Source organism: Nelumbo nucifera, chromosome 1, assembly GCF_055504915.1.
Source record: "Nelumbo nucifera cultivar China Antique chromosome 1, China Antique-T2T, whole genome shotgun sequence".
NCBI classification, from domain to species: domain Eukaryota; kingdom Viridiplantae; phylum Streptophyta; class Magnoliopsida; order Proteales; family Nelumbonaceae; genus Nelumbo; species Nelumbo nucifera.
Window position 1 is genome coordinate 196,333,975 of NC_142649.1, and position 17,726 is coordinate 196,351,700.

The 17,726-nt window shown below is 34.2% G+C and overlaps 2 protein-coding genes across 3 annotated transcripts; both read right to left on the minus strand.

The window, feature by feature from the left end:
* Window positions 1–4,179: 4,179 nt before the first annotated feature.
* Window positions 4,180–9,228, minus strand: LOC104602407 (endoglucanase 8-like). Of its 2 annotated transcripts, XM_010266092.3 has the most exons (7): window positions 8,877–9,228; window positions 8,363–8,770; window positions 6,126–6,218; window positions 5,644–5,841; window positions 5,111–5,225; window positions 4,792–4,955; window positions 4,180–4,677 (listed from the first exon to the last, which is right to left on the minus strand). In XM_010266092.3, the coding sequence occupies exons 1-7, from the start codon at window positions 9,090–9,092 to the stop codon at window positions 4,348–4,350; spliced, it is 1,524 nt and encodes a 507-aa protein (XP_010264394.2). In that variant the 5' UTR covers window positions 9,093–9,228; the 3' UTR covers window positions 4,180–4,347. The 2 variants fall into 2 exon arrangements, with proteins under 2 accessions (XP_010264394.2, XP_088742919.1); XM_088886793.1 differs by lacking the exon at window positions 6,126–6,218.
* Window positions 9,229–13,889: 4,661 nt separating this feature from the next.
* Window positions 13,890–17,726, minus strand: LOC104602272 (endoglucanase 8-like). Its single transcript, XM_010265894.2, has 7 exons — window positions 17,299–17,726; window positions 16,043–16,450; window positions 15,798–15,890; window positions 15,515–15,706; window positions 15,283–15,391; window positions 15,040–15,203; window positions 13,890–14,373 (listed from the first exon to the last, which is right to left on the minus strand). The coding sequence occupies exons 1-7, from the start codon at window positions 17,500–17,502 to the stop codon at window positions 14,047–14,049; spliced, it is 1,497 nt and encodes a 498-aa protein (XP_010264196.1). The 5' UTR covers window positions 17,503–17,726; the 3' UTR covers window positions 13,890–14,046.

The following is a 17,726-nucleotide window of genomic DNA, read 5'->3' on the forward strand; positions in this document are numbered from 1 at the left end:
CCATGTACCATTGGTTGAGATGTTTCAGCCTATGAGCACATGAGCACACTCAGGGGATTTAAAAAAGGTCGTGTATCCTAAGGGTTTGGATGAGGTAGGCACGAAGTTGTAAGCATGTTCAATGAGCAATTGAAATTTTTTGTGACACCTATCCCTTAAAAATACCCACACCCCACCCTTGAAAAAGATTAAAACCCACTTTTGACAGTTGTCAAAATACTTATCAAGTGCTCATTTAATGTGCTTACTTATGTTCCTTTTTTTTTACAAGTAAATCAAAATATATATTAACAAAAAGAGAAGATTACAAAGTTTTGGACATTGTCTACAATAGGAGGATAAGTAGGTAACAAAAAATGTTCCTGTATAATATGTTTACTCCATTTTTCTAATTGATGAGCAGGAACATTATACCTCCTACTAATATATAATAGTTGAAAAGAACTAAAACCAGAAAGCAGATTCTGAATATCTAATAACAATCCTAAGGACGACCAATGGAGTGATGATTGATTTTGAAGAGCCTGAATCACAACTTGAGAGTCTGAACAAAACATTGGATGGGATTTTCCAAGTTGTTGGGCTAAGATGCATCTTTGATAGATCGCAAAAAGTTCAGCTACATCAATAGAATGTAATTTATTCTTTCCTCCTGCAATTTGAATACATTGTAATTGAATATTCAGTACAATAATCTCATAGGAAAATAATGATTGGTTAACTTTCCCTACATCAATGAAAATGAGACAATTAGTATGTGGCTTAATTTGTAAACAAAGTTGAGGTGATAAATTTATATATGAGTCTGAGTGTAGATGAGAGTTCGAAATTGCTTGAAAGATAGAATTAGTTTTCCTAATAACCCAAATATTAGAAATATTTGAATCTTTGAAAACTTTCTCATTTCTAGCATATCAAATATAATATAAAGCAATAGCATACCAAGAAAGTATTAATCGAAAGATATCTTTATCTGGACTCGTGTGTTCAATATGAATGATACAGTCAATCCAAGACGAAGGAGTTGTCTCCATAATATTAATATTCCAGGGAGAGGCAAAAAGCACATATTTTGTAAAAGGACACTCAATGAAGAGATGATTTAGAGTTTCAAGTTGATTTTGACAAAAAGCACATGATAAATCTTGAGTGTCAAGAAGGATTTTAGCCTTTACAGGGATGTAGTTATAGATAATTCTCCAAAAAAGAAGCTAATAACAAGGGGGACAAGAAAGTTTCTAGATCCATTTGGCACAAAAATTGATTTGATCAGAAAAAAAAAGGAAGAGATTCTTGAATTAAGGCAGTGTAAGCAGCTGAAGTTTTAAATTTTCCAGATGTGTGTTTATTCCAAATCCTGTGGAAATGAGTATTTGCAGGTAATATGGGAGTATTTAGAATTTGAAACATCTTATGAGAGTCGATGAGACTTCGGGTTAAAGAAGTGTTACAATGACCATTTACTATGAGAATAGAGAAATTAGTATATGTTAAATGATCAGGGATAGGTTGATTAATTGGTTGAAAGCTGTTATTCACTTGAATCCAAGGAACTTTAGTGATATTATCTATGGAAGAGATCAAAACTAGAAGTCCTACCTCTGAGAAAAGATTTTGCAATTTGGGTGTTAAAGATTTCCAAAAATAAGAGCTAGAATGAGAAATTTTGTAAGGAAAATTTGTATTACGAGGAAGATACTTGGATTTTCATACTTAGGCCCACCAATCTTGCTGACTATTAAGAAATCTCCAAGCAAGTTTATTAAGAAGGACATAGTTGATTAATTTTGTTTTTCAAAAACCTAATCCACCAGCTAATTTAGGAAAAATGAGTTTACTCCAAGGAGTCCAATGGTAAGGATGGGGATTTTTTTCAGATTTATTCCACCAAAAATTCTTAACGATTTGATCAATTTCATTGATTGTTTTCTGAGGTAATTGAGCCATAAACATGGAATGAGAAGGAATGGATTGAAGGACCGGTTCTATCAGAACTCGTTTACCTGCTTGACTAATGGTGGAAGATTTCCATTTATTGAGTTTATTCTTAAGAGTATCCAAAATGAAGGAGAATTAGGAATGCTTGTTGCGTCCCCAGATTAGAGGGAGACCTAAATATTTTGAATTTTCAAGCAGAGCTTTCATTTGGAGCTATCTTCGAATCATACATTGATGTTTTGAATGAGTATTCTTGCTAAAATAAATACCGGATTTGTCCAACTTAATGAGCTAACTTGAAAGATTTTAAAATTGGTGAAGGTTCTTAACAGAGTCCAATTCATCTCTATGACTTCTTAAGAAAAGAAGAATGTCATCAGCAAATAAAAGGTGATTGATGGTAGGGGCTTGAGGTGAAATTTTTAAACCTTGGATTTGATTGTTATTTTCAGCTTTAGAAATCATACGACTGAAGTATTCCATGGAAATAATGAAGAGGTAAGGAGATAAAGGGTTTCCTTGCCTGATACCTCTAGTGGGTAAGATCCGACCCTCTACAAAACCATTGATGAGAATAGAATAAGATACTGAAGAAATACATTCATGAATGATTTGGCAGAATTTTGGGGCAAAACCTAAAGCTTTGAGAATTTCAAAGAGAAAAAACCACTTGAGACAATCATAAGCTTTTGCCATGTCTAGTTAAATAGCTACATAGCTTGTACCTTTCCTATGATGTTTCAGGTAGTGGAACATCTCATGGGAAATAATGGTATTATCCATCATTTGACGGCTTGGAATAAGAACTGATTGGTTAGGAGAGGTACCCACATTTATCCAGGATAGTACGAAGTCTATTAGTTAGAATTCTTTAAAGGATTTTGTACAACACATTACAAAGACTAATTAAAAGATAATCCTGAATTGTGGTATAATTTTCCTTTTTTGGAATTAGACAAATAAAAGTATGATTGAGACATTTCAAAAGATTCCTATTTTGGAAAAAATCATTAACAAAGCTATGATATCATCGCCCATCAAATCCCAAAATTCTTTGTATATCAGAGTAGGCATGCCATCTGGTCTAAGAGATTTTAGACTCCCTATACTAAATAGAGCTGATTTGACCTCTTCTTCAGAAGGGACAGCAGTTAACATCTAATTATCTTCCTCGGTTATGATGGGGTTAAAAAGATCGGTAACAGAGTCTAGGTCAGGGGAAGAACGATGATTAAACAGATTTGAAAAATAGTCAATAAAGGTGCCAGCTATATCCTTATGATCAGTCATCCATGTCCCTTGATCATTTCGAATTCCTTGAATTTCATTTCTTCTCTAACAACCTATTGTACTTTTATGAAAGTAATTAGTATTTCTATCTCCACATTTAGCTAGAGTTGTTTGGATTTTTGTCTCCAAAAACTTTTAATTTGAAAAAAGTGTTTCATCATATTTTTTGTATAGAGATCTTAATTCCATATGGTTCCAAGGAGTATTCTGTTCAGACTGAAGTATTTGGGATTCCAGTTGATGCAAGAGATGATTGGGATCAGTAAATTTGGTTTTCTTCCAATTAATGAGATTCTTTTTTATTTGGTCCATCTTTGAAAAGACTCTAAATGCCACATATCCAGTTAGGAAAATTCCAACTATTCATTATCTCAGATTTACAGGATTCATCCAAGAGCCACATTTCAAAGAATTTGAAGGGTTTAGAATGCTGATCTCTTTTTGGGGATATATCAAGGATTAGAGGGTGATTATCAGATCCCCAACGAGCAAAAATGTTAAGGGTTGCAACTTACTTATATTGTGCCTACTAGATCTGTTCCCGCGTCCTACACCATGCACTTAGCTAAGTTTGATGTTGTCCGGCGCACAGCACATCTAGAATCCTCAAGAGCCTTTCGCTGATTAGTTTCATTGATTTAAAAATCTTGAGGTGGGTAGAAAGCAAAATACAGTCCAAAATCCTCGTCCTTTTTCTTTTGGTCATTTTGGTGTTCAAGAAGGAATATTCTGTTTTGTTTCTACCCAACTCTCATACATTAAGAATCAAAGTATAATTTTAGATGGGGAAATATATAGACATTCCAGACATATTTTTTTGATAAAGCAATATGTGCATCCATTTTTTAATCTTCTTGCACTTGGAGGGGAATCATACTCAGTTGAATTAAACAATTGGATTAAAATGGTTTTTGTAAAAAAGTAAATGTAAAAATGATTAATTAGAGCAGATTTTATTTGAGCCGTTGAAACTATGAATGGAGGCTTGGAGCCTGAACAGAGTCATGATACATGAATACATCATATACATGAGAATCCCCCCTCCCCCAAAACCAAGACACATGTATCCCAAATTGTGAAACTTGAAGATGGAGGTCAGTAGGTCAGTAGAGAAGCTAATTAATTCATCGGATGAGAACTGAAGTAGGCTAATAGACCCACAAGAGGCGCATTAATATATGTAGTGGGCTCTGATCCTTGAAATTGGGCTCTATCGTCAGGGTATGAATCATCAGGTTGAGGTCCTCCAACTACAGCCCCTATCAACACATTAGGATTGGAATCCTTGCTTGCAAAATATGGAGTCCCATCCTTGCATCCGATGTGTCCTGGGTGTGCATCAACCGACGGCAATGAAGAACCTCGATGATGAATCCTCTGTGGAAACTTATTCCCATATCCCACCATGTAGGACATATTCAAAGGATTGTGTCCCAGTATGTAATCCACCTAATTAAACCAAATATATATCAATCAGTAATCACAAAGCATATATATGTACGTAATATAAAACAGCTTTTCAATTATATTATTAATTTGTTCATTACTCTTGTTATATGTTACCTGGCTTTTAGCCAGCTCTATGAGCCTGTTTGGATCGGTAACCTTGTCTTGACATCGAACAACTCTCTTGTTGGCACTGAGTTTCTGAGCATAAACAAGGATAAGGAATGACAGAGCTGTTACGTGCTGCATGTTGCTTCCTCCTGGTTTGAATAGAAGCCCACCTGCGCCATGCGTTCATTTTAATTTCAGAAGTTCCATTGGTGCGAGCGAGTTTGATCCCATTCATCAGTATCAATAAACATTGTCGATCAGAACATTAATTGACATAATTAACGAACATCCATCATGATCTGTTTGTTATTAATTAGAAATATACCTGGTGAGTATTGGACGCCTTTCGTTGGTGATTCGGGAAGAACAGTGCAAACAAATTTGTCAGCACTGAAATGGAACAGTTCGACATCATTGGCTTCGATCCTTGATGGAAATGTCTACCATGAAAAAACAAGAAATGTCAAGATAACAGAGAGCCTATTGAAGAAATCTCTTCATCGGTTATTTATGGAGATAAATATATGGTGACTCATGGTTTTTAAAACCGGATCGGACCGGAAGGTTGGACCGGAAACCGGGAACCAGTTAGGTGACCAGTTTCATTTTTTTCCAAAATCGGATATTTGTAAAAAAACGTTAATTTGGTTAGTAAACCGCTGATCTGGGTGGTTGAACTGTTCAAACCATTCAACAGTTTTGACCGTTTTTTATTTTTTTTATTTTTTGTCAAAATGGGCTGATTGTTCAATTCAAAAAATCGACTGTTTGACCCAAGAACCGGACCCCTGACCGTTTTGGTCTCCGGATCGGTTTTAAAAACCTTGTGGTGACTAATGTTGTTCAATCAGGACGTACATCTGCTACGAGAACATTGATACCAGCATGCTTATTGTCCCAACCAAATTCTCCAGTGTTATCAGCTATCTGAACGTAAGAATTGCCTTTAGCTTGATAACCCGGTTCAAAATAAGCTAGGCTCTTCTTTATATATTTCCAGTAATATCTATGGTTGGTAGCCCTTTGTAACCATGCAGCTGCCCAGACCAACTCATCCTACAAGAAACCCAACAGAGAATTATATGCTGCTTCAGCACAACCAATAACATATAATTAGACTTGTAAAAGAATGTAAGCCATGGAAAATTTGCCAATTGAAGAGTTAAAAGTCTCAAATCTCTAATTAACATTTGGCATACAACAATCAAAATAGTAAGAAATGATTTAAGTGATCATAATTTGGCAATAGATATAGCATTAAACATAACAAAGTGACAAAACAGGATTCGTGTAACCAATCCCATATAATTGGGATAAGGCTTGAAGGATGATGATGATACCTTGTATCCACTCCAATTACAATAAAAAGGGCAAACCCATTTGCCAAGGCTATCGTTATATGATCCCTGGTACATGTTTGCAAAACGGAAAACCTAATACACATACACTCACAGTTAAGTATAGATCTTTTATATATCTACACTATTTTAAAAAGCACAAATAGTCTCAAGAATATTTTTGAAATTTTCTGAAGATAAAATTTATCCCTCAATATTTAAATTTATTGATAAAAAATGATGGCAAATAGGGCAATTGGTTATTGATATTAAATGAATTGAAAATAGATACTTTTAAGATATTCAATGCATTCAATTCTCTCTCATTACATTTAAGGTATTAATTTGCATTCACCTTCATTGAATCTTATATTTAAGGAATTTTTGTTTATTCTCATCATTAAACTATATTAATTAAGCTTATACATTATAAATTAATAATTCCAATAATATAAAAACTTATGCTTTTAAAATCTATCTAAAAAAATAGTGTTTTCATCTAAGTGGAAGTAAGAAATTAAACCATTTTGGGTCAAATGAGTCAATCCATGTTGCGATAATTAAATAATAAAATTCAAAAATAGATAAAATGCAAAAAAAAATATACAAATTAAAAGAAAAATTGGGAAGATTTTTAACATGACATATTCAATATACTAAACGATAATAAGTATGATAAATAAGAAATATCTTTATTAATTATGGCAATAGAATTAAAATTTAAAACCAATTGGAAATAAAACTATTTTCTCTTCTCTCTCACTAAATCTCATATCTAAGGTATATTCTCTCATTAAATCCTATATTTAAGATATATTTTTCTCATCATTAAATTCTACTAATTAAATCCACAACATTAATTTTACTAGTATAAAAATAAATATTTTGATAAGTAATTTGAAAACAAAACCATTTTTCCCAACCGATGGTGGGTAGGCAATTCAACCATTTGGGGTTAAATGGGCTAATAAATAATGTCATAATTAAATAATAAAAAATTAAATTAAATAAAACATATAATACAAAAAATTAAAATAATTGGGCATATATCTAATAATGTATAATCATTATATTATACAAAAATAAGTATGAACTATAAGAAGTATTTCATTAATGATGAAAATGAAATGCCAAATTTAAAATCAACCTAGAAATGAAATGATGTCATAGTCAAATAAAAAAAATTAAAAAATAGAAAATATAGAGAACCACAAAAATAAAAAAAAAATAGAGAAAATTTTGGGAACATCTCTAATGTTATATATTTATACAAAAATGAAATATTAGGTACATCTCTAATATTATACATTCATTATATTGAACAAAAATAATTATTATACATAAGAAATAATTTTATCAATGATGGAAATGTAATACAAAATTTAATGTCAATCTAGAAATCAAACTACTTTCCTTCTTGGGTGGATATATATATATATAACCTGGGCCCAGGATTCCGACCAGGCTATAACCTAGGGGTGATCATGGGTTGGGCCGGGCCGAGCTTTGCACTTATGATAAGTGCTAAAGCATAGGCCCGACCCGGGGTTCCGGGCCTATAACATAAGCCCTAACCCAGGTCTACACGGGCCTGAGCCGAGCTTTGCACTTATGATAAGTGCTAAAGCTTAGGCCCGGGCCCAGCCCGACCCAGGGTTCCGGGCCTGTAACATAAGCCCTAGCCCAAGTTTACATGGGCCCGGGCTAGGCTGGGCCTGATTCTGGGCCAATGTCTTTCGTATATAAAACATTATATATCTATAATATTTTATATTAAATGACATAACGTGCATATAAACTTTTACTTTATATATTATATAATATAAATTATTACATATAATATAAATTATACATGTCATGTTATAATATTTATATATAAAATATATAATATAATGTAAAATAACATGTATACATATGTATATATTATACACAAAATGTGTAAATTTAAATATATGCGGGCCAGGCCGGACTTGAAGTATTAAGCCCAAGCCCGGCCCTAAAATTTGCGGGCCTGATATGGGCCCGGGCCCGGGGCCGGGCTGAAATGATCACCCCTACTATAACCCTTATCATTGCTGAGACCGGACCGGGCCAATCATCAAAAAAATGCGATTTCTCTCGAAATTTTTTTTATATGAGATTTGGTTCTTAGACCGATTAAGCACTAACAGAACTACAAGCAGAAGATGCAGCAGCAGAAAAATGAATCATGCCATTCAACTTCGTGTATATATATATACCTCTTTCGCCCTGTTCAGAAGCCTGAGTGAGTAAGAAGGATCTGACGATCTAAAAACAATGGAAGAAGCAGCAAGCGCCGCTGCCGTCTCTCCTGCAACCTCTGAACCAGGGCGGTGTTTAGTAATAGAATAAACGGTTCGAGGTGTGTCCATGTCCTCAGGCCTCTCCCAACAATCATGGTCGTCGTAAGGGTTCCCCACTTGAACATAAATCACGTCGGGAGTTTGCGTGGATTTCAGCAAGTAATCCGTTGCCCATCGAATTGCTTCCTCTGTATGTTTTAGTTCTGAACTCATAAAGCCTCCGAACTCCAATACGCCCCATGCCAACATTGTCGTCGAGAATGCCATCGGGAAGTTATATTTCACGTTGTCACCAGCATCATAGTAACCTCCCACCAGATCCACCTGAGAAACAACATTCCGACAAATTAAAGATGATAGCTATACAAACGTTGGTTGGTTTGATACACGAAATTGGGAAGAATTAATATTTTATATAAAAGAAACTCACATTAAGGTCATGGCCGTCCTGTAGGCCGGAGTCTTTCCTCCACTTCATTCGCTGTGAAGCCGGTAACTTACCTGACCTCTGGCCCTCGTAGAACAAGATACTCTTAGCCAGTGCGTCTGCATAGTTATGCTGCGGCCTTTGTGAAGCCACCCTCAACGTCATCTCGTTTGACACATATAACAACAATACAAGGACCAAGGAAATCAACCAACCCATCTCTCTTTCTCTTTGAAGAAAAGCTCAGATGGTCTCCATCAGTAGTTGCATGCTGGTATAAATAATGTGGTGAAACATATGTAATCTGAGTTTACTTAGCTTCTCTTCTCAGGTTACGTGAAGCAGGTTGAGGTAGAGAGACATTACAACGCAGAATAATTACGGGCTTTGTCTCTTTCTTCATTAAGTAGTTCTCTGCTAGTTAAAAATTTAGTAATGGGATATTAATGAAGGCAAAGCTTGGGTACACCCATTACCACCATAACTCCGATAGCACTGGCCTCTTGATCATTTCAACCCAAGGTTAAGTCGTTGATGAGAAGATTGAATGGATAAGATAAAGTATTGGCAGCTCAGTTGGATGATCAAAAACAATATTAATTTAACCCATTGGGAAATTAAGGAATACAAATTAACCCGTAATAATAGTCTAAACTGTCTCAGGACTTGTATCAGACGTTTAAACCTTTCAATAATTGTTACTGTTTTTATTCTCTGTAAAGCCGGTGGCCGGGATTTGAGGATTTCTGTGGACGGGAAATATCCTCCAGTCTGAGGAAACACTGAAACAGGAAACGTATATGGTTTTGGGCCCCACAAGTCGCCACGCTTTCCATGCGTCTAAAGGATCAGAACCCACCATTAAATGGGTCCCAACTTATTAAACAACGGCACCATTACTCCCATTGAGAATCTGAACAATCAAATAGTTGTTATGCTAACCACCTGATTTGAAGGATTTGATGATCACTGGGGTTTCTCTCACTGTCCAAATAAATTTTAAATGAAATCACACGGTTGTAATGATCTGGTATTATATGTTAATTCTTGGCAAATTTAATTGTTGTGGCTATAGCCCAATAGCCCTTCACTTCCCCGCCCCCGCTTCTAATTGTCTGAAATTCATGTAGAAATTATCGGAACAAGAATGTCAGAATTAATCTTATCATCACAATGTGTCCTTAACTTAATTATATGTTGCCAGTTAATTATATTCTTAAATTTGTTTTTACTTCATATTTATTGCTCATACAATTAATTAATTCATTAAATCTCTCTACAGTGATTCATTTTATTTAATAGATATATCTTATTATATCTCATTTTTTTTATATTTTCTTACATTTTTCAATATCTTCACATTTTTATATGTCAAGATTATTATATTAAATTTTATTTTGACATTTTTTGTTTACTAGTAAATGTGAATGTTCATAGCCTTTCAGCCTATCACTTATTTATTTATTTAGAGAAATTTTCAAAAACTCACCATGAGTTTTCAGCATTTCTCTTAAACTCACCACAACTTTTCAAAATGTCTAAAACTCACCACGTCACTAACTTGACGTTAAAGAGACTAACGGTTGTTAATATATCACTATTTTAACCTTCATACAAAAATATAAAATACATACATATATTTTAATATTTATGAAAAAAAGGAAAAAGTTCAAAAAGTATTTTCAAATATAAAATACAAAAAAAAAGAAATTGCAAAAAATATAAAAAATTATAGAAATTGCACACAAAATAAAAAATATATATATATTTTCAAATTATAGAAACTACAGAAATTGAAAAACAAAATCAGAAAATAAAAATTGTAGAAAAAATACCAAAAATTAAAGAAAAACACAGAAAATTGCAAATAAATAACAAAAAATAAAGGATATTTTATAGATTGTGGAAAATAGAAAAATGTAAAAAAAAAACAGAAATTATAAAAAAAACTTTAGAAATTTTAACAAAACACTAAAATGTAAAAAAAAAAAAAGAAAATTAAAATTTTTACAAGACCCTTTTTCCTCTAACTTGCCATTCAAGGGTGATTTGGTCATAAAAATTGTTATTTATGCTGATATGGACACCTCTGTTAAGAAACATTAATGGTGCACTAACGGAAGGTGAGTTTTAGAAAATAAAAACTTACTGACATGGTGAATTTTAGACATTTTGAAAAGTTGTAGTGAGTTTAAGAGAAATGCTGAAAACTCGTGGTGAGTTTTAGACAATTTCCCATTTATTTATTTTGCAAAAAAAAAGGCAATTGATGTGGTCTACAACCAAATAACTTTACCAGTTAAACCATCAATCCATTTGACTTGATCAATAAGTCACAAATTAGACTACTTTTTCGGTTTTTCTTGATTTTTAGATATTTTCATCATTAATAACAATAATTCTTATTTATCGAATATATTTTGTTTAATATGATAAATATATGATATTTTAAACATGCCTAATAATTTTTATAAATTTTCTAAAAAGTTTGATGTTTTATATCTTATTAATTCATTTATATAACATTCTAAGGTTGACTTGTTTGAACCACATGATTGAACTGTTGATTGGTCACCTAGGGGGAAATATAATTTCCAATCAATTTTGGTTTCTACTAGTGTTTTTAACTCTCACAGTTGAATCAGTACCTTGAATTAGTCAATTTGTCATCCAAAACTATAGGATTCTATGTCCATTCCCTTACCAATTTGTTTTCTTGAAAGAAATTGTTGACTGGTCAATGACCTAGTTCCCCAACCATTGAACTATTTGACTTGGTCAGCAAGGTACTTTAGAAGTTAAGATATTAATTCTTTTTATGTATCTCATTTCCATCTTATTTAAAACAGTGCTTATATTAATCCCATTTGTTTTTATTTACTACGATGAAAAGATGTCCCCAATTCTTCTATCAAATTTTTAAATTTTTTATATTTATTTTTTTAACTTTTATTAATAATGATGTCAATGATTGATTTATTTGACCCAAATGGTTGAATCACTAGCCTTTCACCCAAATGGAAAATGGTTTCCATTCTAAGTTGGTTTTATAAACATTGACTTTTGTACCATCAAAATTAATTAGTAGATTTAATTGTGAGGACTAAAAATGCCTTAAATATAGGAGTTAATGAGTAATGAAAGAGAATAGGATAGACTAAAATGTGCTTGTTCAAATAACGTTTTCTACTTTAACATTAGAGGGGTCGAATTAAAAAAGGGAAAATCATTGATGCCGGAAAGATATCATATTGAAAAGGCTTTGACCAATCACAACACCCTGTGAATTTTGGTGAAAATCCACCTAATTGGTTTCTACTTTTATGATGTCAATTGGTTGGTTATAAATTTTTCCGGTATTTTATTTTTAGGGGTAAAACATAAAAACCTCCCCTAAGGTTTCGGACAATCATAAAAGCCTCCTCATGGTTTCATTTTTACAAAAACCTCCCTTGTAGTATTGAAAAAACCTACAGTTACCTCCCTTTTTATATTGTCATGGACAAAAAATGTTGGTCTAATACATTAGTTTTTCAAAAATACCCATTTTAACCCTAACATCTGTCAATTTACATGGAAATGTACTAAAATACCTCCAAAAGAATTTTTCACTTTTAATATCAAAAGATCTCCAAATTAGATTGAAAAGAATAAAGTAATTTTACTCTATATAAAAAAGACTAGTGAAATTCAAAAGGGCAAATATGATATTTCAAATTATATTGAAAGATTCCCTGATAAGTTGTAAGGGTAATTTCATAACTCTGAAGCTTTCCTTACAGGAACAAAGATGGAAAGGAGGTAACTGCAGGTTTTTGATAAACTATACATGCGGGGAAAGTTTTTATGAAAGTGAAACCTCAAGAGAGGTTTTTATGATTTTCAAATGGTTTTTATATTTTACCCTATTTTTTAGAGCCGGTTAAGGTGATATGACAGACCTTTATTTTTTTTGTTTTAGAGTGAAATTGTAAAAAGAGAATACAATATTCTCATTTCTAAAAAGTGTGTATGGCCTGTAGCCATATTCGGTCTCTCCATAAAAGAAGACAAACTAACATGTAACTGAATAGAAATTTATGGCTTTCCTCTAAAAAGAATAGAAATTATGGTCCACCAAGTGGCTACCCCGTTGTGTAGCCCTATCAATATAAATTATGACAGAAAAAGCCTTACAAAATTTGTACACAAACATAAATTAAACAGCGCTGTTTTATATCTTTTCTAGAGGTGCATTCAATGAGAAGTAAAATATGATCACTTTTGCCATCATTTGTTTTGCAATTTAAAATCAAAAGAGGGATATATAACCCATAAGTTTATAGGGGTATTCTAGAACAGCATTCAATAAATATTAACGAGAGTTAATATCTTAAATATAAGATTTAATGAGAAAGATTTGAATGAAGTTAAAAGTGGTTACTCAAATTACATTTTTAAACAATTGCAACATTTTAATTAAACAAAAGTTCTACACTCATATTCACACTTTTAATTGTAGTATAAATATAGATTTTTGTATTTTAACTTTTTTTTCTGTAGTATTATTACATTTACACATAGGGAGATTCCGTTGATGTGTTAGGAGATGTCTAACCAATAATAACTTCCCATGTCAGCCATGCATGCATCTAAAGTGAGATTGGATTGGACTTTTTCTTGTTCACCATCAAGTTTCCTTTGTAATCTGAAGGCTGTGTTTGGTTTGAAAGAAACAACAGGAAAAGGTAGGGAATCCTATACAAAGTGAAATATCCTTTCGTATCCTAAAAAGTTTCAATTAAAATTATAAATTCCATGACTTGCAAAAATGTCAGTTTTTTTTTCGATTTCAAATGAACAAAAAATTGGTAAGAAATGGAAAATCATGGGAAAGTCCTCAAGGCATTTTGTGAAGTTCCGTCCTTAAAAAAAATAAAAAAATTCCCACAACTTCTCATTAGTTTTCCAGGAAACATGTATTTCCCGACGAAACAGTTAGATTTTTACTTAAAAATTTTTGACATGTAGAGAATATAGAAGAGTAATGTTGGATTATCAGTACTTGGTATGGAAAATTATGAGTGGAAAGGAGATTCCAATTTCCAACAAACCTAGACCCAAATTGGATCAATGGTTTTCATAAAATATATATAACTATGACTATAACTATATATTTACATGATCACAACAATCAAACAGGGCTTGATTTGAAGTATGCCAATAGGCCAACAAGAGGTGCGTTTATGTATGTTGTGGGTTCCGATTGCACAAACAGCGCTCTAGAATCACTATACTTGTCATTGCTGTCTGGTCCTCCAACAACTGCCCCGGTTAACAGGTTAGGATTGGGATCATTGCTTAAGTAATACTGAGTCCCATCTTTGCAGCTGATTTGTGCTGGATGTTTATCAACGGATGGTATTGAAGACGCTCGATGATGTATTCTCTGAGGAAATTTCTTCCCATATCCCACCATGTATGACATATTCAGTGGGTTGTTTCCGAGTATATAGTCTACCTGCACCATTTTAATTTCCAAATTAAATCTTTTGTTCAGTTACATTATTCTACTCAATAGATTATTTGTTCGATTAATGGATGTTTTAGATTAATGTTTGGATCGGTTTAGGTCATGTCTGATTCAATTCTCATTCTTACCTAAGATGAATATTTAAAATGGGTAAAATGAGAAAATATTATTATGAATTAAATGTATTCTTTTCAGGCCAGAAGTGCCTTATGTTGATCATTTGCATTCTTAAAAAAAAAACAAGTTATGTATCAGTGGTCATAAACTGCTAACCCAAGTCTCCAAAACCATTGACATAAATGTTTACCTGTGGATGGCCAACAGTCATTGTCCATTTGTGTAAGTTTCCATGACAATCCACTAATAAACATGAATGATAGTGGTTTTGTAGACCTAGCTAGGTTGACGGTTTATGACCGTTGGCAAAGAATTTCTTTATAGAATGAAAATGAGCAAGATGGAGCAGGATTATTTTTCATGAGGCTACTTTAATTTTTGTGCTATGGGCTGATTTTTCATTTTTAAAAGAATGGGGCTGATGGCAAGAATTTTGTAACCAAAGGCTCTAATGTCATTCGTTCTTGCCACTCTTGCCCCAAGTGAGCAAGAATTGAAAGAATGAGACTGGGAGCAGGAAAACAAACATTTGCTCACCTGGCGTTTTGCCACTTGAATAAGCCTAGATGGAGGAGCAACAATGTTACCACAATGGACGACTGAATTGGCATTGCTCAAATAGCGAGCATAAACAAGAAGAAGAAATGAAAGAGATATTGGGTGCTGCATGTTGCTTCCTCCTGTCTTGAACAGTAGCCCACCTACGAGGAATAAATTCAATGATGCATGAGAGTTCTTCCAAGAGCAGTAGATCAATTTGAATTGCAGGAAATAGAAAACCTGGTGAGTAGGTGACGCTTTTTGTGGGCGATTCAGGCAGTATGGAGCAAACAAATTTATCGGCGTTCGAGTGGAAAGGATTAGAATTTGCCTTTGCAGACATCAGCAACTGTAAAAAACAACAACAGGAAGAAAATCATCATTCAATTCGACTGAACTAATTAGCAGAGGGACTGGTGTGTGGTAGAGAAATATAATTACAGTAGTTAAAGTGAGGTCCTGATGTGCTTACGTTGGAGACAAGTACATTAACGCCGGCATCCTTTGTATCCCACCCAAATTCAGCGAAGTTACTATATTTATGAAAGCCAGCAGCTGCAACTGCGTTGGTTGCAAGAGCCGGTGCATTATTTGTAACATAGTTGAGGTAGTAGGGTGAAGTGGTAGCTTTGTATAACCACGTAGCTCCCCATAACAGTTCGTCCTGAGAGACAGACAGACAAGATGGAATGAAAAACGAACGAAAACTGCTTATTGAATCATGCATTAACAGGAATTAATCTTCTGAAACTTACATAGTAGCCACTGAAGTTGCAATAGAAAGGGCAAACCCACGGCCCAAGACTGTCGTTGTATGAACCCCGGTACTTATCAGCGAAATCGAAAACCTAATATTAATGCAAAAGAGAAATTGCTTGCTGATTCAGAAAATCATCGATCTGAATCAAAGAGTAGTTAATAAGAGGGGATCGATCGAGAGAGATAAATATAAATAAATAAAACCTGCAGGTCAGTAGTTAGTAAAATAATAATTAATTACCATGGTTGCTCTGTTGAGGAGCCTGGCGGAGTAACGAGGATTAGAGGTCTTGAAGAGCAAGGAGGAGGCTGCGAGTGCTGCGGCAATCTCAGCGGAGACCTCAGAGCCAGGGTACTTCCTGCTAACTGCGTAGGGAGTTCGAGGGGTGTCCATGTCCTCCGGCCTCTCCCAACAGTTGTGGTCACCGTAGGGATCACCAACCTGAGCAATTACAAAGCCTGGAACGCTAGTGGCCTTGAGAAAGTAATCTGTAGCCCAGCGAACCGCTTCCATGGCGTATTGCAGATCCGGACCCATGAGCTTGCCAAACTCTAACACGCTCCATGCCAACACTGTAGTCGAGAAAGCCATGGGAAAGCTAAATTTGACGTTGTCTCCAGCATCATAGTACCCTCCCACCAAATCTACCTGATTTCATGATCCATTTTGCAAATTATAAGATAACCCATTCTCCTTCACAATCACAATCGTCTACGCTACGCACCCTCTGAGTTACTTGTGGTGGGTATTATACATCCGACCCGACCCATGACAGACACATCACACATGGAATTAATGATTCTGGGCCTCAGCCCTCAGGGCCACAGGACCTGAAATGGGGCAGGCTCCGCTTAGGGACCAAAACTTACGACCAGGAACTATATATCAACACACAACCGGTCCAACAACAAAATTTTAACATGAGTAGATAATATTTGAACTTAGTCATCTGATTAATTAAGCTTGACATAATGATCTGTTAAGTAGTGACAAAGCAAATTGTTTTACGACCGGTCTCTTTGCCATGTGCAGTTTTGAAAGCGTTCTTTACTCTCGTAGTTTGAACTTTGAATTTATGTTTGATAAATTAAGCACAGAGCATCTTGGATAGAGATTAATTCTAATCAGATGGATACCAATTAATTCACCTTATATTTTGGACACAAGCCCATTTGAATAATGTGGGACGATAACGGATAACCCATAACCTGTCTTCCAGATATGAAAAGTTGAAAACATTTTTTTTTTGGTTTCAGAAACAGGGATTTTCTTGCATCAAACTAACATTTTCATGGGCGCTGAATCACTATAAACAAAATGAAAACATGAGCAAGAAAATATAGGGGTGTTGAAACACATTAATTCTAATGTTTTGCTGGTAAGGAAGGCAATAGAGAATTGATGTTCAACAACCCAGTATAGTTCAAACCATGATTTGTTTGTGAAGATCGATTTTTCCCACCTGGGAAGAAGAGAGAGAGAGAGAGAACACTTACACCAATCTGATCACCATCGTGAAGAGCAGAATTTTTCCTCCATTTCATCCTCTGAGAAACGGGTAATTTCCCAGACCGCTGGCCTTCAAAGAACAAAATACTCTTAGACAAAGCATCGCCATAATCGTGTGAAGCCTGCACTCCCAGCACCGTGATCATAGATGCAACGAAAAACAACGCTAGGCGAATTGATGATCGACCCATCTCTCAAATTATCTTATTTCCAGAAAATCAATGTCTCTGTCAATTGACCTATCAATGTCGTATCCTATCCTATCTATAGAAGCGTAAGAGTAAGAACTAAGAAGATGATGCATCTCTTCTCTTTACTTGAGAAGATAAGGAGATTGATAGACTTTATAGTTATTGTAATCCTGGAAAGAAATTTATCTTCACAAGTGAGTCACACATAACTCGGGCACGCATCC